The sequence below is a fragment of the Contarinia nasturtii genome, unplaced genomic scaffold (assembly GCF_009176525.2).
Source record: "Contarinia nasturtii isolate CC-2019 unplaced genomic scaffold, AAFC_CNas_1.1 Cnas_scaffold_1037, whole genome shotgun sequence".
Taxonomy (NCBI): domain Eukaryota; kingdom Metazoa; phylum Arthropoda; class Insecta; order Diptera; family Cecidomyiidae; genus Contarinia; species Contarinia nasturtii.
Window position 1 is genome coordinate 5,484,214 of NW_022198383.1, and position 22,022 is coordinate 5,506,235.

At 33.5% G+C, this 22,022-nt stretch overlaps 1 protein-coding gene across 3 annotated transcripts; it reads right to left on the reverse strand.

Annotated features, from left to right (window-relative positions):
- Positions 1–1,454: 1,454 nt before the first annotated feature.
- On the reverse strand, positions 1,455–21,593 carry LOC116344543 (moesin/ezrin/radixin homolog 1). Of its 3 annotated transcripts, none has more exons than XM_031773155.1 (6): positions 21,307–21,593; positions 17,309–17,366; positions 7,810–7,989; positions 3,027–4,181; positions 2,756–2,956; positions 1,455–2,689 (listed from the first exon to the last, which is right to left on the reverse strand). In XM_031773155.1, exons 2-6 carry the CDS (start codon positions 17,318–17,320, stop codon positions 2,525–2,527), a joined length of 1,713 nt encoding a protein of 570 aa, XP_031629015.1. In that variant the 5' UTR covers positions 17,321–17,366; positions 21,307–21,593; the 3' UTR covers positions 1,455–2,524. The 3 variants fall into 3 exon arrangements, with proteins under 3 accessions (XP_031629015.1, XP_031629013.1, XP_031629012.1); XM_031773153.1 differs by lacking the exon at positions 21,307–21,593 and adding an exon at positions 20,730–20,842; XM_031773152.1 differs by lacking the exons at positions 17,309–17,366; positions 21,307–21,593 and adding an exon at positions 11,474–11,911.
- Between the last annotated feature and the right edge of the window lie 429 nt (positions 21,594–22,022).

The window sequence follows — 22,022 nt, forward strand, 5'->3', positions numbered from 1 at the left end:
ATTTGGAGTCTACCCAGACTGCGAAACGAACACATACTTGCCACCAACCACAACCGCAGCTTCTGTTTGTCAACCACCAAAAGTAGGCGTGTACCCTAATTGTCAATTGCCACCATGCCCGCAAGGCTATTCAGGAGTTTATCCAAACTGCAACAAGCCAACACCTCCAACAACTCCATGACCACGTTGCGCACCTGGATTGATTGGTGAATACCCCAACTGCTATGAGCCAACAACTACACCAGGACCAACTCCTCCACCTAAATGCCCTCCAGGCTACCAAGGTGTTTACCCCAACTGTTATCTAGATGTGCGTTTGAGGGTTAAATATTCGAAAAAAATTGAAAGGAAATAAATTTTGGCGAGGAAAATCATATTTTTTTTAACTAAATTGATTGGATGCTGGCAAAAAATTTGTTTTAAGACAGCTATAAATCATTTATGTGATTTTCGGGGAGAATATTTAATATTTGGTTGAGAAGGTGATGAAACTCCACATTCTTTGTGATTTTTTCGATTTTTTGTACGGAAAATGTATTCAAATATGATTGGATCTTGAAATAAATGCCAGATTTGGTTTTCTCGTGTCAAAAAACCCCCCAATACCAATTTTCACAATAATCGATTGATAAACACATCATCTCCCAGAATAGTGAAAAATGGAAACTTCAAAAAATTTTTTTGTATGAAGTCATGAGCCAACTAAGAAAAATGGTTATCACCACTGAATTCCTTGGCCCCGAGTTAGGTAGGAATGACTAGTCCCGTCTCTGTTGCATTTTGAAGTTGAAAAAAACTAGGACAGTGTATTCAATGAAAGATTTAAAATATAATTTGATGTGAAATTGATGTGATTTATAGTGATATTTTGCTTTAAAAAAAAGTTTACCGGTGTGTTGTAAAAACATAAAAAAATCCGTATCTCACGTTCATATTTGCGATAATTTATATTTGTTTTTTATCATTTAATCGATTTTGCATATTGAAAGAGCCAAAAGAATTGATATAAAGTTATCTCCGACCATTTTGAGAATTTTTATTTTTAGACCCCATTACAAGATTTTTACCTTCACACTACGTGTGGGCGGAAAAGTAATAAGGCGTTCCAAATTTCAAGCCATACACTTCATTTTGATTTTTTGTTGTTTTACACATATTTTACATTTAATTTAAAGGGCACTGACATTCTTATTAATTAAATGATAATTACGGTGTGATTCGTTGTCGTTGGAAACTTATCTAAATATTAAATGAATGATGCCCATCTGCATGATTAATGATGGATTAATTGAGTTAAATGAAAACAATTATTTTCGTGTTATTCGTTCTATTCCAAAATGCATTTATTTGTAATAATAATAATGTATACAATTACTTTTGTAAATCATTTTGTTCCCCCCAACATTATTCTTTTATGCGGTTCATTCTTTTTTTTACTTAATATTAGTCAATAATATTTGCGATTTCATTCCAAAAAAGAGACAAAGTAAACATTTGAATCAGGCGTCGGAAAATGATATATATATTTTCTAGTGTAACTGGCCTGCAAAATGTTGCCAGTAAAAGAAATGATGATTGTAATAAAGTGCTACAATAGGCCGTAAGAAAAACAGAAATAGAGCCGCAAATACTGTCAATTGTCACTTGTATGGAACATCTACCAAGAGTGTATCCTAATCTTAGTAAATTTTCTCATTTTAATACTAATAAGCTACTTTACTGGTTTTTCTTTTAATTGTTCAAATGTAAACTGAAGATAATTTCGAAAAGTAACGTTTTCGTAAAGGCATTGATTATATTATAGTAATTATTCAGATAATCCTTTGATAGTTCGTAAATAGTTTTATCAATAGGTGTGTGAAGATAGAACAAATACCAAATGCAATTAGGATGCAATTTTGTACCAAACAAAAAAAAAAGAAGAAGAAGATTAAAGAGAATGAAATGTACAACAAAAACTTTATTTTAATTAAAATGAAAAGAATAGTATAGAGAAAAAAAGTTGTAGTGATCGTACTTTGCGCTGGTGTCGAACCAAGCCAAAATGCAAAAGTGTGGAATGCGACTCATGATAAATTCACTTTTTTCCCATTAGACACATAACATTTTCCATTTGTAAAATCGTTTGATATAGAATAATCATTGATATTATTCGATTCGTTTTTTTATACAATTGTTTTTTTTTTGTTTTTTTTTTTTAATTGATATTAATTTTCAACCGAGTGTTTTTCATCATATCTTTTTTCATTTAAATTATCATATAGCATAAGCGGCTTCATCCTATCAAATCAGATGCAAGAAAATATTATGTTCAATGATCTGTTGAAAGATTTATTGCTATTTAGAAAAATATTATTATTTTGTTATTTGTTTTTTTTTATAATTATTGTAGCAAAAATTGAAATGTGTTTAGTTTTGTTTTGATTTGAAATTTGTTTCGATTTGTTTCAAGAAATTCAACGTGCTACGGAAGGGCACGTTCTCGCATGCTCTGTGTTCGATTGATCTAAGTTGTTGGAATTGTTTACATATTTTCGAATTGATCGACACGACGTTTTGTGTTTCCTTTACGGATTTCACGCAATGTTTTATATTTGTCACGACCCTGACGAACGTTCTCGCGATGGATTTTATCGTTGACAGTTTCCTTCGTTTCGTCTCTGGACTGTGCCAAATCTTGTTTAAGTGCCTATAAATAGCAAAGAATTAATACAGCTCATTCTAACAACTCATTCCATTGGCCAATAAAACTTACTTTCAATTGATCATGCAAACGTTCACTGCGTTCGGCAAGTGTGCGTCGATCCTCAACTGGATCTTTGATGTTTTCGTCAATGTCCAAGTCTCTTGATACATCGCCACTGTGGTCACCATTCGTCATCTCCTCCTCGTCTTCGGTAATATGATGATGTTTTGGTGTAGCTGTGGCAGCCAACAAAGCAGCAGCAGCTTCGTCCTGTGAAAAATAGTCGAATTTAGTTGAATCTTTAAAAAAAGAAACGTATTTTGTCATGAATAATGCATACTTGTTTGCGACGGGCTTCTTCAACTTCTTCTTGCAAGCGTTTTGTTTCGCTGTCTTTAATGTTGACCTCGTCTTGGATGCGTTGCACTTCATCCTGTTTGGCTCTGATTTCATCTTCCAATTTTTGACGTTCGGCCGCTTCCAAATTCTTGGCATCTTCTAAACGTTGCAACATCGCTTGTAATTCATTTTGACGCAATTCCAATTCATCCTTGGCAGCTTGCAATTGACGTAATTGTTCTTCAAGACGACGAATGATATCCTGTGCTTCGATCAAATTGGCTTGTGATCGTTCCATCTCTTCTTGCATGGCACGCAAACGGTCTTCGTATTCCTGTTGTTTCTTTTCGGCACGTTCACGTGCGGCCAATGCCATTTGCAATTTTTCACGTTCCTGTTGCTTGGCATTCTTTTCTTCACGTGCTTGTGCTTTCATTTGTTGCACGTCAATTGTGTCCGGTTTACGGCGTCGCATATACAATTCATGGTTACCCATGCATAAGGCCAAAATGCGTTTATTGATGCGAACACGTGGTGCAAAGAACACAAAATCGGGCGCCTTCTTATCGATCGGTTTGATGATGAATTTTCTATCATTGAACGAAATGTTACGGATTTCGGACCATGGAAAACCAATTTTGGGTGTTAGTTTATCGTCTTTTTCATAGATATTCAAACCTAATGCATCAACACCCAACCAGAGTTCGGTGCCTTTTTTGTTGCGAATTTCAAAGTAATTGACACCATACATTTCCAAGTCCTGAGCAATTTTCAAGTATTCCATCATCGCATCTTCACGAAGCATTCCCTTGTGCTCTTGCCACCATGTCATAATCGATTGTTCCCATTCGTCTTTTGACATTTTGTGTTGGTCAATAACACGTTGCGGCAACAAGCGATCGTTCGACAAAAAACCGGGATTGTGTGTGTTTTTATTGAAGTCACCGTGTCGCGCTTGCACCGCATACGATGCCAATAGCACCGATGTTTCGGGCGGTGAATAAATTTCATCTGATAAAATTGCATTCTTTACTTGCAAATAGAACAAACGAAGGGTAATGTCTTGAATCAACTCCTCGGCAACATCTTCAGGATAGAATTTGGCACGGAATTTGAATTGAAGTGGATTTTCTTTCTTCACATCTTGGTTCATCACCTATGCAAATTAAACGAAATCACATATTAATCTTACTTTTATTTAATACAATTTTCTGCAACAAAAAAAAATAAAGTAAAAGAAATCACAAACCAAAATCAAACAAAACCTCATTGATCAAAAATAATGTATCAGCCTTTAAATAAAACATACCCAATGTGAAAACGGCATAGACCCTGTCTAGTCCAAATTAGTATTGTATGCATTTAAATCGAAAAGAAATTAAAAAATGGTTTAAACACACTTTTAAACACATTTGCATTGCACGACTTTGGTTCAGCAATAAATTTCTTATTGTGCAAAAAAAAAAGTTTGTGGCACTGATAAGTGTACAATAGCAATATTGATTGAATGAAACAAGTGTTCCATTTCATTTTATTGTTGACATTTAGAAACAAGCACACGTTTGATGCGTCCATGAAATTGCCATAAGCAGTCTTTGTGCTTTGCGCTTATGAATATGGCTTTCTCGAAAATAACGTTGAGTGATTGATTACTGATTGAAGCATCGAGGTGATTGAATTAAAAAAAAATCAACCAAAGTAAATTCAGAACATATTTTCTCGGTTGTGAACAAATTAGTTCATTTATTTATTTATATTTATACTTGCGCATTTCCAAAATGAATCATTTCATTTGATAATCTTATCGCATCGTATGATGAATAAATGTATACGAAAAATGAAACAGACATGACAAATTCTTGGCACTACTGCATAGAATAGCGGTAAGTACTTTATGTATCATTGAAGAAATATCTTATTATCTAAAGATACGCGGAAAATGTTCAAGTATGAATTTTATTCCCTTGGTTCTAATGGAAAATCACTCTCTTTATTGACGTTTAATCATTTTTTTTGCAGTCTATCTGATTTACGTCGCCTTAAATAACAGCAATTAGTTTGTAAGCATTTATGGATTATAAAATCATTAGTATTATCGTGGAGTTACGAGCAACTACAATTGTTTTGAGCGGCTTTTCAAAAATTACACTTTGATCGATCAGCATTCTTACCAAATCGTCTTCGTCACTATCCGAGTCTTCGGTTGATTTTTTATTTTTATTTAGTCGCTTTGTAAGACGTTTTGCGTGTTTTACCGCCACACAAAATAAATTCTCCGGCTTTTTATTTTATTTTGTGTATTTTTGCGAATGATAAACAGTTTTTTGATGGCATGCATTAAATAAGTAAATTGAGAAAATAATTTGAAATTGTAAAAAAAAGAAGTTAAGAATTATAAATGAATTCACAGGAAATACCAGGTTGTTCGTGATACATTTTCGGAATTTACTACAAAGCGTTCAAGTCTTTTGAAATGTATAAAAATGTTTACATTTGTTGTTATTATTAACTAGGAGAAAAAATGTAAACCAATGGCATTTAATAATACAATACGTGGAATGAAAATATCACTTAAAATGCGTTTCTTCATCTAAAATCGATTGAAATGATCAAATACTGATGTGTTTTTTTATCGTTCTCTAATTAGAGTCATGTGTCACGTAATTTTTTTTATTTGCTCGATGTGTGAGATCACTTTTGATCACAGAATATGACTACCGTTGACTCATGGTTGCAAAAAAAAAAAAAACAATCGTCACATGAAATTAAAAACTTTACTGAATGAAAATATGTTTATTACTCACTGAGTTCCAATGAATAATTCGGATTATGAACGAATAACGGCGAGAACTGTTCATGCGCCAAATAAAAGCCAATTGTGATTTGCTAAATGAAAACGGAACCTTACATATCATCGTTATATATCAGTTTGACGCAATCAGGTTCAACAGATTTATCTTATGGTGAGATATCACTTATAAGAATTGAAAATGTACGATTACTTTCCCATTTGTTTACCCCATTCAGTCAATGGCTTAATCGAAATATAACATTATTTTTATAATAATGGCTCTTATACAGAATGCTAGCTGATAAATAAACCTCTTAATAAATGTCAATTTTATTCTTCTCGCTGATCGGCGGTGCCAAATGACCTAAGCAGATAAGAGCATGATAGAGAGAAAGAGAATATACAACGTAACTGTGTTGCTAGCTATCAGATCGAAGGAAGATTAGCTCATTCTTTATTTTTTCACCTGCCGCAATTAGTGTTACAAAAATCGTATTCAACTAAGATGAAAAAAAAAGAAGAGACTGAAACAAGCAAATTCATTTGCATCGCTTAAAGTTGCTTTGACCTTCACCGATATTGAAGTATATACATCATGAACGGCAATCGATTCTATTTATTTAAAATTAACTGCACACTTGTTACAAACAGAATTTTAATTTTAATATTCTCTCTGAGACAAGAGATAAAATTTGAGCAAACAGTGTGCAGTTGATGCCATATGGAAGGAAAAAAAACTGAGACACCGAAATGACTGGCTGTTTGCTCGAATGGTGATTGTTTCGAATGATCACGACCACACGATGACAGATTGAAAGGTGCACACCATAAATGGTTCAAGTGTGTACGAGTGATTGTCGATTTGCAATTGCGTTGGCCGTGGATCAAATCATCATTATCAAAATGATCTCCTCTATGATAAGGAATAGATTAAATAGCAGGCAATTCTAAATAATTTATGTCTCTCTGTTCAACGAAATTTTAATGATAACTTTTTTACGTATTCAAGTGTGCGTACTCGGTGCCCATATTGTCGTTGTAACAATGATAATAAATAAAACCCAATAATTTAAAAAAAAATGTCGGGCCAGGCCAAGAGTTAAATATTTGTAGATATTTCTAAATATATAATTCGCGAATATTCGTACATTGAAAATGTATTTCTTCATTGAAGAGCAAGGAGAACATTCAAAAGCAAATTGAAAATTCCGAGAAAAAAAATGTGAATAAGTGCTGGTGGCTACCAAGGCAAATTAATAATGACAACAACGTAATGAGGCAAATAGAAGCTGAAACACGTTACCTCTTTTTTCCCCCATACACTCAAATACCCATTATCGTTCTCTCTATCGCGATTTTTTTTAAAGTGGGATTATGTAAAAAGAAATTTGCCAAATGTGTATAATATCAGAAAATTGTGGATGTACCTGCAAAATTGTATATAAATATGAACATGTGTAGAAGTGTTCACATCGCCCATTGTGTTTGTTTATTCTATCTCTCTCATAATTCACATTTATCACACGAATATCATTTACTTTTGACGTTTCAATGGTTCAATATTCCTAGTAATTCTGTAGATCTTTGATTCTACGGTGTAATATTCTGAAATAATTCGAATTTTTTCCCTGCTAATGCCGAACGTGTTAAAAACATGACAGAATATTCCGAAATGAGTATTTCGTGCATCGTCAATTTGAGCATTTCAAGTGACTTTTCTTTCCGGGTGTTGGGATTTAATTTGACATCCATGCATGTAAATATGGTAATTTAGCATTATTTTTTTTTCATAATCAACTACGAGGGCAGAGATTGGAACTTGAGTGTTAATCAAGATAGGAGGATATAACATATTCAAAATTTGCAGGGTGTCACACTCTTCATAGCGTATCGGTTTTTAATTATAATTATACATAATTCAAGTTCAACTCTAAACTAGTTACAAAAAACAACAATTAACGCCAAACGAATGAAAAGAAATTGCAATACAAACCTTCTTATACAGTTTAATCCATGTGAGATCGCCCTTTGAATCTGTGTACTGAAGTCCAAAGAACCAAACCTCGCGTAATCCAATCGTCTTAACCACTTGATCGAATAACTGTTTGCCGGTGGTCGTTTGCTGGATGGCAAACTCCAGTTCGGCGTCCATTGTGGTGACGCGCACATTTAACTGAAAATAAATAAGAAAAATTCATTAGACAACAACAAAAAAATAAGGTGGATAAGTTATAAAATAGGGAAAAAAGACGATTCACATTAGTTAATTTCGTTTTCATAAATGTTTGTTTGGATTTCTCCTAACGATGTAAAAAATTACTGCCTTCGAAAGTCAAACGTCAAGGTAAACCTGAATTGAATTGCATGGTTAAGCTCGTTTTCGGCATTTGAACAGGTCTACGCTTCACTGTTTTGCACTGTCATTCATACAAAACATGTTGTGCTCTTCCATTGACAAAATTATAGACATTTTCACAATGACAAAATCCAAACGAGGAGACGAGACGAAATAACAAAAGAACTCTTGAGGAAATCGATCCGTTGTATATGCGCGTTTAGTTTATTGATAAACGAGCAATTGACAAATTCATTGAATTTAATTAGTATCGGAGACGGAAAGTTCAGAAAAAGAGACATATTTCCTTGTAGTCTTTCAGTCGATGCTTCTCAGCCAATTAACAGTGTCTAATTATTATCGTCGGTCGGGTCTCATGATTTTCTAATAATGATCACAATGAAAGCGAAACACAATCGAATACAAATCAATAATTCATTTCATTACTTTTTTGTTTTTTTTTTCTCTCCTTAAACCGATTAAAAATATAAGAACATAAATAAACTTGTGGTTGGGAAAAAACCAGATAACTTATTGATTTGGTGCAAAAAGTCACATCAACCCGTATTAATGCGATCGAATACGATTTTTAGAAGAATAACAAAAACTCGCTTCAAAACCAGATAATGTTGAACAACAAAACAAAAAAAAAAAATTGAATGCAGCGCTAATTCCATTTGCATGATCGAAAAGGCGTCGAACGATCATGTGACTGAACAACTTTTTTTTCTGAATGGTTTTCAATGGGTTTACATCAGCCATTTTACACTGGCGATGATATCAAGATACATTTGGTTTATATAGCGATGGGAAACATTTCTCCGTACGGAATTCATGTTATGATTTGAGAACAAATTGAATTAAACTATAAATCTTGAGAGGCGTTGACTACTGATGAATCACACTTAACACAAACCGGACATATAACGGCTGCTGAGGCTAACACATGTATCAAATTGTCCTTTGATATTTTACATTAAGACAAAACGGCAACAAGCGACATATTTGATGGTGAGAAAGAGCGACTTTGATCGTGTTCCGGTTGATCGTATCTCGACCTAACAAAATGTTCAATTTTATTAGCTTGGTGATACATTCAGATTAGTAGACATGTGTACGATATAAAAACACATGTCTTAAATTGTTTTTAATTTAATTTATGTTCATCTTGAAATCTCGTTCCATTTGCTCGCTATCGTTAAGCAAATGCGTTATTACTGTTGTGGTTTTGTGAATTAAAAATTCGAATTGATATTCTCAGAACTTATTTTTCCGGTTTGTAAGTGCACAATGCAATCAAGAATCTCAACTCAGCGAAAAATTCTTTTCATGGAAAATGCAATCGCAAGAATACTTATATAGCCCATTGGTTATTATGCCGGGGGGGAAATAAATGGATATAGCGATAACAAACGATAACAAATTTACATTTTCCACACGATTCGTTGTGAATGAATTTAAATAAAATGGTGTTGGTGTGCGCGGCAACGGTAAAAATGTTCAACAAAAATAGAAAATCAATTGTTTAAATATGAATCGAATGAAATTAGTGTCGGATCAATCTTTGGTTGTCGTTCATTCTAAATCGTTCGTGTATTGCTGCTGTTGTTGTTGTTGCTGCTAAAACGCCGAGCCTAACTAAAAGAGAACAAATTGCGCACATATACACAAAAACAAAAGCGAAAAAAAAAAACAATTGAATTGCATTATTGTGTGTATTTGTATTGTGTTTGGAAGGCCCGAAGGTTACCTACTTCATGCTTCGACTGAATTGTTCAAAAAGCGACGAACATTCGATCTCGCGCATCTACGAAACAATAATTAAATTCATTCACTTTGATTTCATGCTGGCCATTTAAATGCCTACAATGTATTGCCGTACATGCTGATAGTATTTTTTAATTTTTGTTTTGTGCACCGCAAAATTTAGCACTGCTATCGTTCAAACAAATGTAATATGAGATAGTGGCCAACAGCAAAGACACTGTAAGCATGTAGCAAAATAAGGTAAATATGACGTTAATTTGTGTACTTTTTTTGTATGATCGATGCATACCGCATCGTTTTTCTAGGCCGACCAATTGCATTTCAACTCGATAGATTTTCAAATGGGCTACGGGTATGTATGGGCAAACCAAAACCTCAAGTACAATGCATCACGCATACTCATGCATCTCACGAATAGCACGCATATTTTGACTCACTTCATTTCTATATCAAACATGAGGCTTTATACGCTTCATTTATTCGGTTTAGTTGATGTAGGCGCTTCGTGTGGAATAAATGTTACCATTTTACAAACAATGATTTATCTTTTGCCAGAAAACAAAAGCCAAAACAAAACCGAACAACAACAACAACAACAAAATTGTAAGTTGTGAGCTGTTAACGAGTCGAGGAGAAAAGCGATTATTCAATTATCATACATTGCGCGCAATGCATAGTGCATATAGCTCAACGATAAAATTTCGTTTTGCAATCGACCAGCATATACAACGTAAAACAAGAAACAACAACTATTGCCATGGAATTGAAATGTATGTGTCTGTGTATGCTTCCATCGCACTTGATTCTCATCTTAATCACATGCATCACGGATTTTGTTTCATGTCGGATTTTATATTCGTTAAGTGGATGTGTCTTTCATAAATCGGATTTATAGAAAATTGTAATTGTGAGTTTGCACTTTGGACACTGTTATATTGGACTGATCCAATCGTAATCAATAAAAATTGTACAAGAGGATAAGGAGAGAGAGAAAAAATTGAAGCAAGTGGAAAAAAATTGAACATCAAACAAACGAATGCAGCGACTTCATGACTTTCTATTTCGGGACAGGTTTTCTAAACACGATTTGCTTGAAAACGCTCTTTTTCTTTCTCATCATCATCATCGTCATTTCTGTGGTCTCTGGCCCGATATCATCTGCACTTTATGAACGGTTTTGCCCATTATGACCACTTTGCATTGAATTTAATGCAAAGTCAATTGTGCCATACGCACATCTCTGTTACATTTGTTCGTCGATAGAGTCTCAAAGAGACAGAAACAAAAACGGCTTTTTTAATTTCGCTTTCGTCGTTTATTCGTACGTAAACGACTCTGCAGAGGTCTGCAACGGACACCTGTATGCCTCGAAGTGGCCACTCTTTTCCATTATTTTTTCTTTTCTAATTACTTTTTCGACCAACTTTCAAAATTCATTCTCACTTTGAAACGAATTCAATGCAATTGAATTTAACTGATATTTTATTATGCAAACAAAAATTCAAGCGAATATATAACAAAAAAAAAAGATGAAGTAAAAAAATTTGTCACCAACCATTTTACTCGAGGAAACCATGATGGTGGTCGTATTGTTTCTCTATGTACGGATTTTTCAAATTTTCTAATAACTTTCGAAGAGTTGTTTTTTTCTTTATCGTGTCGGACTTTTCCTTCACTTAGTTTTATGATGCACTTTACACAATCTTACACATACGTTTGCATGGAAAAAGCAACAACAACTACAAGAAAACACGTTTCGAATCGATTTCAAATTCATGGAACGATTCACTAACGAAATCGTGCAATTTCTTTTTTTCTCTCTACAAAAGACTGCTTTCCGAATTATTATTTTAATAAATGAACAAAACTTCAATAAAAAAAAATCACTACGAATCGATATTGAATATTTTCGTGATGTCGTTAAGGTTTCAACACCGGAAAAAATTCAAATTTAAAAAAAATATATATCCGTTTAAAATGCTCAAACCAAGGCAGTAGCTTGGGTCTGAATTGGTCAAAATTTAAACAGAAACTGACGTTAATTCGCTGTGTCTGGCTCAGCGAAAGTTGTATTTTTTCGACCGTTAAAACTGAAGCGAACTGTGGTGATGCGATGTAGTGATGCTATTGCCATTGTTTGTTTCTCTTTTTGGCGCACATTCAAGTCTCATACACAAACGCACACACATCCATACAGTCATATATCGGATCGAAGCCAGCACGCACACATAGAAGCAGGCATGTTAAGCGAAACGAATATATTGCAGAGAGATATGCTTTGGTGTAACAAACGTACGAAATGAGAGCGAGAAAGATATTGATGCGCATCGCACTTAAAACGGGTGCTGGCATCTGCGCTCCTATAGGCCACAATGTATGTGTGTGTTTGTGTTGGAATTGTGAATATCGTTATAAGGCGCAGCATTAGTCATACTTTGTTTGCGACGCATTCACAACAGACTTTTTCAATCTATCTTTGTTCCTCTTCGCGCGCCATTCAGTTGTGTTGTAGTTTCTTTTCCATTTTATGCTTCGGTCATCCTATTTTATACTCAGCGCCCAAAATGTACGTTAAACGCAACGAAACAAAATCCAATACATATACTGTAAACGAAAACAAACGCCGCGTTCTCTTCTTGTTACTGACATCGTAATCATTTTTTTTTTTCTTCGTGTTTTGTCTTTTGTTAACATGTATTATAATATTGACTTTTCACGTCTCCCATTAGTCCGAAAAAAAGAAAAATAATCCACAGCTTAACATGCAAGAACCTTCAAATGTAGCAAACATAGTATAGAATTTGTTTTATTTGAAGAAGCTTTGTCCAATTACATATCAAAACAATGCGCATTTGCACACGAAAAAAATATGAGAAAATCACTTTGGCAAATAAAATGTTTACTTTTTTATGCGGTGACGTCTGCACCAAACGTACTCGATATATCCAATGGATTTTATTCGGCTTCCACGAACTGGAATGTACTAGGGAATGTATCATTTCATTTATATTGAACTGCAATAAATGGTTGGTATTTGCCATTTCATTGATTCGTCTTATCATTTTCTTTCTGACCTTATTCTTGTTATTTCATGTTATCATATTTAATGTGGCCAAATTATATAATTTCTTTTTTTCAATATTGTTTCAAAATCCAATTGATTGAAAATCGGTGACTTGCGGAATGAATTTTATAATCGTGTTGTGTTCGTCATTTCGTCTGTGGCAATGTGTTTTTTTGTCGTCAAAACAGGAAAGTACTAGACATTGGCTCGAATGATCATGACCAAAACACCAATGTTCAATGTTAATACTACCTAAATATTGGCATTGTCAATGTGGCGTGCGTGCATCGCAAAACAAAATAATCAATAACAACATGTACACGGAATAAATTCAAACACAAATAAACAAAATGATTGAATAAAAGAACCGTTTCTTTTCAATTTCGGTTTCTCTGCGGTTTGACGTTTGAATGTTGGCAAAGATATTGAGATATATTTTGTTGGCACGAACTGCAGTGGCGTAAATACGTGGTCGATTCAAAATTCCATTTCAAGCTTGCTGCTTTTTTGTTTGATTGCATCAATAATGATTCATCGAAAACATAAATAATATTCCATCCATCTGTTGTTACTCATTTCATTTATGACAATATTGCGTGTTATTTTTAGCACTCTTTTGTTGAGAGACTGCAACTTGTTCAAATGACTTGCTTTCAAAGACAAGTTAATTAAGAAATAATCAAGTAATCGAACATCATCTGATTAATTTGTTTGAACGCATTTTATCGCATCAATTTAAAAAGATAAATTGCCAACACAACAGAATTCGTGAGCTTGGTCATTGTTTATCTTTCTCATACGAATGAGACAAAGAAAAGGTGGAAATGTGTAAGTAAATAAAATAAAAACAACTAAATTCATGATTGAAATTGGAAATTTAAAAAAAAACGATTAAACAAGTGAGTTACAAACTGTTACAAAATACATGTATTTTCTCAATGGCGTTCGATATTGTTTTTCCATTCATTTTAGCATATTCGCCCAAGCCTGTAGAAATTAAATCACAAATAAATACTAATAGAGCACATAATGGAAACTCACTGAACCAGCAAACTGTTGTTAATTGAACGTAAAAAAGGGCCGTCGTCGAAAACAAGTTGGGAAAAAAGCAGGAAAATGAATCAAGATGATTGGAATGTTTTTTTTTCGGTAACATAATAACTTTGTTTGTTTGCATACGAGTGACTATGTCATTGATCGGAATGTAATATGGCCATCAGATTTGGCAGAATATTTCGAAAAAAATAAATTGAGTGTAACATTTTATGGATGAAATAGAAGATGATGTCAAACGGCATTTTAAAAATATGTGCGAACACTATCAGTTCTTATATAAGACAAAAGCACAACTTAATGTCTTTTTGTCATTACACCATACCAACTATTTTAACGAAATCGTATCATTTGCTTTGTCACTAAAATGTCGTTTTTATTTTGTGTATTTTCGGTTTGTTTATTGTAGTTTTTTTTTTGTGCGGAATCTTCGCTTTTACCTAGACCTATAAAACCAGTAAAATACACACACGAATGCTGATTGTTTCACGTTCATGCATACCACGCGATTATAATATCATCGTACAATGCTTCGCCAAAAAATCAAGCGAACTATAGAACGATTTTTTTTTTTGTGTTTTGTTTTGACTGAAAATATCATTCTTTGTTTGTATGTGCGCCAAATCCACGGAGATTGCGATGCATTGGTCTTGGTTTTGTTCTCGATATCTCATTTCCTTTTGCTTTCGCTTTTAATCCGTTCGCCCGTTTTGTTTTCGTTTTTCCTTCAAGCAAATCTATTATTAATAATAAGTTTCTGCTTTTGAATTCGCTTCGCTGCTTTTTTTTACTATACTATCTGTATTTTTGAAAAATGACGCCGAATATTGGCTTCAACCACAATGCTGCGTCTTTTCAAGCTCTGTTTTGGGACCATTTTCGCCATCATGTATGTGTCGCGGTTTGTTTGTTTTCTGTTCTTTTTTTGACAACGCAAAAAAAATGGGTTTGGTCCGATCTTTAATTCACTTCGAATGCTTCATACATTGGATGTAGACACATCAAAAGAAGCTTACCATACACTCGAAACCACATTCCATTTACAAAATTCTTTACAACATTACATTACGACCGAGAGAGTGAGACACGAAGAGAAAAAAAAGTTTAAAAATGCATTCAACTGGTTTTTTTTCCTGCATGGGTTTCGGTTTGTGTGTTAGAGCAACTATTGCAAAACCATATTTTTTTTTCAATCGGTTCAATTAGTCATAGCATTCAGGTAATTAACACTCATAGCATTTAAATACCGTTCTTGTGACGCCAAAGTCAAGTATTTTTGCTATATGTAAAAATGTAGATCAGTACGACGTTTTTCTTATCAATACCGAAAACTAGGTGCTCTGATATCGAGTTTATCGTTTCTCGCACTTTTGTCGTTAGAATTCGAAACGACAGAGTAAAATAAACAGTAAAACAAACATAAATGGCACACATTTTCGTCGCGCAACAAGCGTACAAACCACGCATAATATGTAAGCGTTAATCGAATAGCAAGTTGAGTCATATAAAAAATTTGTTTGCTTTATTTTCTTTGTTCATTTTTCATTGGTTTATGTGTTTCACATATCGTTTGTTTTTTCTTCTCCTTATGCGTGGCGTATGTTGCTATGACGGTTTTCAATGATATGGAAATTTATTTTGTTCACAAACATTACAGTTGAAAGTGATTTTTTTTTAAAAATTCATTTGTTCATTCATCTCGCTTCGAAAGGAAAATAATAAATTTAGTCGTTTTGCTTTCATTTTATTACCGATGAATTTTACTTTCATAGCTGGTTTCTTTCTTCTCGTCGTTTTTCCGTCGCGAGTATTGATGTTGTTACTTCAAGACAAAAACTTTGCGATAAATCTCCATTCACGCATACATAAAGTGTTTTTGTTGTTTCGTTAAATCATCACACCAATTTAATGTCGCGTTACGTTTTCAATACATTTTTAAGTGTATATCAGTGCTACCAATTTCTTTGCATAACATAATCGATATTGATCGTTCGGATATGCAGGACAAAAAAAATGGAGCAACAAACATAGTGATGTCAGTCTATGAGTTATTGAACTAATGACCTTTTGTTTTAACACCTCGACACCATTGCGATGTTTCATTTTTTTTTTTCAAGAAACACATGGACAAAATTAAACTATAATATTGCATGTGTATGGAAAAAGGGATGATATATGGTTTAACATTGTATAAATTGGTTTGTTTTCATAGCGAAGGGATTCATTCATTCGCTCAAATATTCAAATCATTCAACAAAATGCATTTTGTTTGTAACAAAAGAAGAAAATGGCCCTATTACATAAAACGATTTAAAAATAACCGAACGCTTTCAAGTGGTTCAGAATGGGCTTTGGGCTTTTAGAGAGATGGTAATCAACGAGATTCGAAAATTTTTCGACACAAAGCAATACACTAAATGAACCGGCAAAATGTCATCACCGCCTCTAATAAAAGAAACAGGTTTGACTAGATTTTTTTTCTTCGATTCGTTTTTTTTAGCTAAACTCTCTCATGATCTAATGAATAAGTATGACAGTTTGCGTGTGTGTGTTTCAAGTATTTAAAAGAATTTTTCCATAGAGCTCGTGCTGACCAATGGCGAGAATGGTTGGATGTGGTTTTTTTTTTCGTTGACTCCATTTCCCAAAACAATGAACTATTTTGCTTAGTTCGTTTAATGAGTACATTGCTAGAAGAACAATGGAGTTCAGAAAGTTGGTTTTATATTGCGTACACTTTCAAAGAAGATTTCCATAAGCATTGAAAGAAACCGCCGATTCTCTATCGCACGCTATAGAGCACAGCACGCTATGTCTATTCGCCGAGTTGAATTGGTATGGCTTCTCCGCATTGCATGGGAATAATAATTGTGTCTATGTGACACAATTTATATATCCAGTGTCCATTCGGTGGCATAAAAATGCCAGCAAAAATAGATACGGTTTGTTTGCTTGCTACCATACTGAGAATCACCTTTTTTTCAACATTCGCAGCAAATGAGTGCTCATCCGGCTTTTTTTATCGTGTCGTCAAAAGATATATATTTGCTTTCGATTCCACAAATATCTTGATTTCGGAATGTCTTGTGAACAACAACAATAACTTAAGTCGCTTTTCACGTTTGCCATAGTATACCACTGAATTTGAACTATTCAGGAAATATAATATAAAATATTTTTTTTGTTTCAAAAAAGCTCAAACATTTCATCGTTTGGACTATAGAAAAAGAAAACTGTATCATTCAAACTGTATTAATTTTAAAGTAAACTTACCGATTTAGGCATTTTGATGACGATTCAATAAAGTATCAAATGAATTTTTGGAACAATACTGGAAAGGAAAATAAATATAAATGGATTAGTTAATAATCGCAAAAACAAATATGTATATAATTGACAAAATGTGTCCATTTAAATCATTTAAAAATAATCTAATCGATTTCATCTATTTGTTTTGTGGCTAGAAAATTGAATACATATCGATACAATGTAAATATAGGTGACAAGCTGGCGATGCCGACCGTCTCGTTGAGTTAAAATGGATCAAACGCAATGGAAATGTGTGCAAATACTAGTACACGCACGAAATTACATGGTGCGTTTAAAACACAATTAAATAGAAAGTTTTACAACTACAGCGGCATCATGGATGAAAAGATATTAACGATATTCAATTTCATTCACATAATAATCGACTGCGATGGACGTTGCGGCACTACATCACAGACCGTGTTAGGCATTAGCGTTGATATATTTATACCAATACCGGTGTAAATCATTCGTTGTGTACATTCATTCACACATTCACTCTGGAAAAAACGTTTTTTTTCTCTCTTCTCTTGCTTTTTTTTCTCTGACATGATTGCACTCTCTTCTTCGTGGTGATTTTCTTCGCTTCCGCAACATTCTTTACCTTCTGGCGTAAAAACGGTAATTACATCTCACAAATGAGTGATATACACAATTATTACTGCACTGATGCGGCACATATATGAATTTTGATGTGTCATAATGCAAAGGGAATTTCATTTTTTTTTCTGCTGATCAATCATCATTTTAGATTCAGTAAGATTTTTACAAAACTAAACTGAACGACACTTGAAATCGTAGAAAATGGATTTTTTTCATAGAAATTGTTCATTTATTCGTCTGTTTAAATCCAGTGAACAGTTTCATCCGTTAGCATGAATGAATACGATGTATGTAATCATCAACTTACAGGTACAATTTTTCATAGCTCTTATCTAGTGGCTATCTCTATGCATACATGCCTAACGTTGAGCACATAACACGTTTAAACAGAAAAAAAAACGGCACAACAAGTGAAAGAGAGTGAACAAGTTTTTATTTGTGTTGACAACTCTGTTCACATTGTAATCAGTAGCATTCGGAATCCACGATAGATAAAAGTATATACTTTTCTTTAAGTGATTCCAATCCGTGACTGGATAACGGATTTTATTCAGCGATTCTTGTGCGGCCACAACTAAGATGCAATCGAACACTAATTACTGAAGTATTTAAATGAATGTGTTGCATACATCAATCAAATGATCATTTCAAGATGTGCTATGTATGTATGTGTGTGTGTGTGTGTAAAGCAGACAACACGACAATTTATAGGTTAGTAGATAATTAGGCTGTGCAAATATTCAACGTGCAGCCAATCAGTTGGGCACATTAAGCACCTTCATAATAGCGTCCAAAATTACAACACAGTCCAAAGTAATGAGGTGGCAATATACCAACTCATGTTTGACATCTTCTACAAAATATGATGACGCCTTAAAGAAAACTCAGTTACTTGGGAAATAGTCGTACTTTTACGATGATCACACTGCAGTTTCAGCAACCATAAAACAGTCGCTGAACTTGGAAATTGAATCCCATGGACGTGTGAACGTCGTCACACCAATGAACGGATATTGTTCAAATTCATTCAAGTATTCAGTTCGACATTTGAATAAGCTCAAAGAAAGAGTTCATGCCTCTTGCGAATCGACAATATCAATTTTACATATTGCAATTGTTCCGATTATCCAACAGTCAAAGTCTAAGAGCGATACGCCTTGAAAATTAGATTACTGTTCACAACTCTTTGTTTAAATCTTCTTTATTTCTCCTACAAATATGAGCTCTAAAATCAGAGGTCTTTATGAATACATGTAATATGAAATAATGTATTATGAAATTTTCGAATATTGTGATAAAAAAAAGTTGTGTGATTTAAAAACACATCAAAGATAAGAAGCCAGAGTATGTTGAAATTCAACAGTTGAATGTATATTTTGAAAATATTTGAACGTCACATATTGAAGAAATCATAAATTCAGTAATTTCAGCACAAATGGTAATCGACGGAAACCACCGACAATTTGCACAAAAAGTGATTTGTATGCAAAATTCAAAGCACTCACACTTCAACATACGACGTTAATAATTACTTTTTCACAGCTTGAAAATTTCACTCTGCACTCACAATATAGTGGGTCAAATAAATATGCGTTTGACTAAACACACATATGAATAAGAAACAGTAACACGTTCGTTAAAGTTTGCACATTCGACCAAATTAGCAGATCATAGTAAATGAAACAAAATATCATTATAATAAACTTAAAATAAAACAGAAAAACTTCCACCTCATTTCTTATGTCAAATGTTGTTGTATTAATATTATTTTTTGTGTGTTTCTTTTTATGTTTCGAATTGAAATGCACAAACAATAGCGCAGAGTCGATGCAACTGATTCATACTGTTGATATACGCCTTTCGTTGGTTGTGTGAATTGTACACGAGTATTGTGCAGACGTGCACGTTGAGCCATACGATTGAAAAAGACAGCAGATTTCGCTTTTATAACAAAAAAAAAAAACATAATGCACACAAACGAAATGTTTCGTGGCGAGCTCGATGTACGATTTCATGAAATGAATCCACACAGACGTACTTACACACCGCCACTCACATGATCATCGTTAATTGCTATTCAAAACATCATATATATATATATATAAATACGTGAATAATCAAATCAAATGATTTTTCTCTGTGCGCCACACTGACACAATCTCATCTACACACCAAACTGAACTAGGTGATGCTGTTGTTTTATTCGTTACGGATGGATAGAGGATCTGCTACTAGATTTGTTTTCAATGATAAACGGGGAAAAAATGACCGAAAAAAACATGGGAGGATACACCAATTTAATTTAATTATGATCAAATTTGTCCATAGCGGAATCTTTTGAGGTGAAATGGCACACTCTGTTTTTTTTCTATCATCAAAGAATGATGATCATTCCACCATTCGCAAGGTAAGAGAAAATTGAACAATTTCAAATCATCACGTGCTCCATATGGCACTTTCAGTTCCATTTTTCATTATTTTTGGCCATAAAAAGTGGGTAATGATGATTATTTTATTCTGGTGCGATCATAGTTAGGCAAACTAAGCAATGCAAGTCCATTGATGACGAAAGCGCGCACATTAAAAATGCTAAGAAAGGCGAGGTTCATCTTTCAATGTATTCGAATATTTTTTTGCTGAAGAAGGTTTCGTTGGCACAAGAAATTTAAAACACACAATTATAATATCGTCGTCACAATAAATTTAATCGTTAGCATAATTAAAACACAAAACAAAAAAAAATAACTTTTTCACATATAAAAAAAAAAACGTAACGAAATACCTGTTGTTTCGATCGAATGTTATAAACTAAATAGCACTTAATGGAATAAATCCGTGATTTTTGTTTCTCAAACGATATACAAAAACACGTATAACAACCAACCGAAACTCTATAACTAACTTTGCATGAGAAACGAATAGCGATAACAACTCTTCGGTTTCGATTCAGTCGGTCTCCGTGAATATTTGTCATACATTTTAATACAGTTGTATTAGCCGTTTTCTATTAGCTATACGTGTGCACAGTGCCATGAATATGTGTATATAATTGGCTGTGCGGTATGTGTATGTGTGTGTGTGCTACTCACATACATGCACACACAAATCGTTTCGTACCGACATTTCAAGTAAGTGGAAAAAACCTCATCACAACAAAATATTATTAAAATAAAAAAAAAACTTTGAAGTGAAGAGACAAGTGAAATGAAATGATCAAATTGTTTTACATGTATTCTGTATCTTTAGATGTAAATCAATGCACTGATAGCGGCAAGAATGTTCTTTATAACAAATTAAGTTGTGGCAAGCAAAAAATATCTAAATCTTATTGTTAATTTTGATAGTATAGAATATTTTACCTTAAAATATGGATCGATTTGATGTGAATTGTGTTTAATTCGCTTTTGATCGTTTTCGATGCACTTTAATTCTTTCTATGAATGCACTAAGCCAAATAAGTCAATGAAGACAAATCTGCAACAATAACAACAACAACAATTTTTCCTTAGCGGCTTAACAATGTCGATGTTGTGTATCTATTTCTGACACACTAAAAACGTTCAACAAAAAAGTGAGAATAAAAAACGTATCAAAAATGTTACAACAACTGTTAATAAAAGATTAAAGAATCACAACAAACAGAATTCACTGAATTTAAAAAATAAAATCAATTAAAAATTGATTTTTGGATTCTCGGTGTAAATGCCGATGTTCTGTATCCAACAAACCGCATTTGAGTAATAAAAAAATGTGTAGACTCCGCATACAAATACACTTTGACAACTCATTCCATGCAGATGGATACACATTAGTGTACAAAACGAATGTTCGACCGTTGCAACTGATGCTCGATAAATTCACCGCAAGCAAGCAAACGAAACCAGACACACAGTGTCATGTGAATGCTAAAGAATGAGATGGCATGCATTTTTTACAATCAAACAATGTTGATCATTTTAAACAAACAGTATGCTTCCTTTGCAATAAGTGAAACTGGTAATTTTGTGTTTAAATAATTTTCTCAGTTTCGAATGAAGGCTTTATATTGTTCTCGTTTATTTAACAAATATTTGAA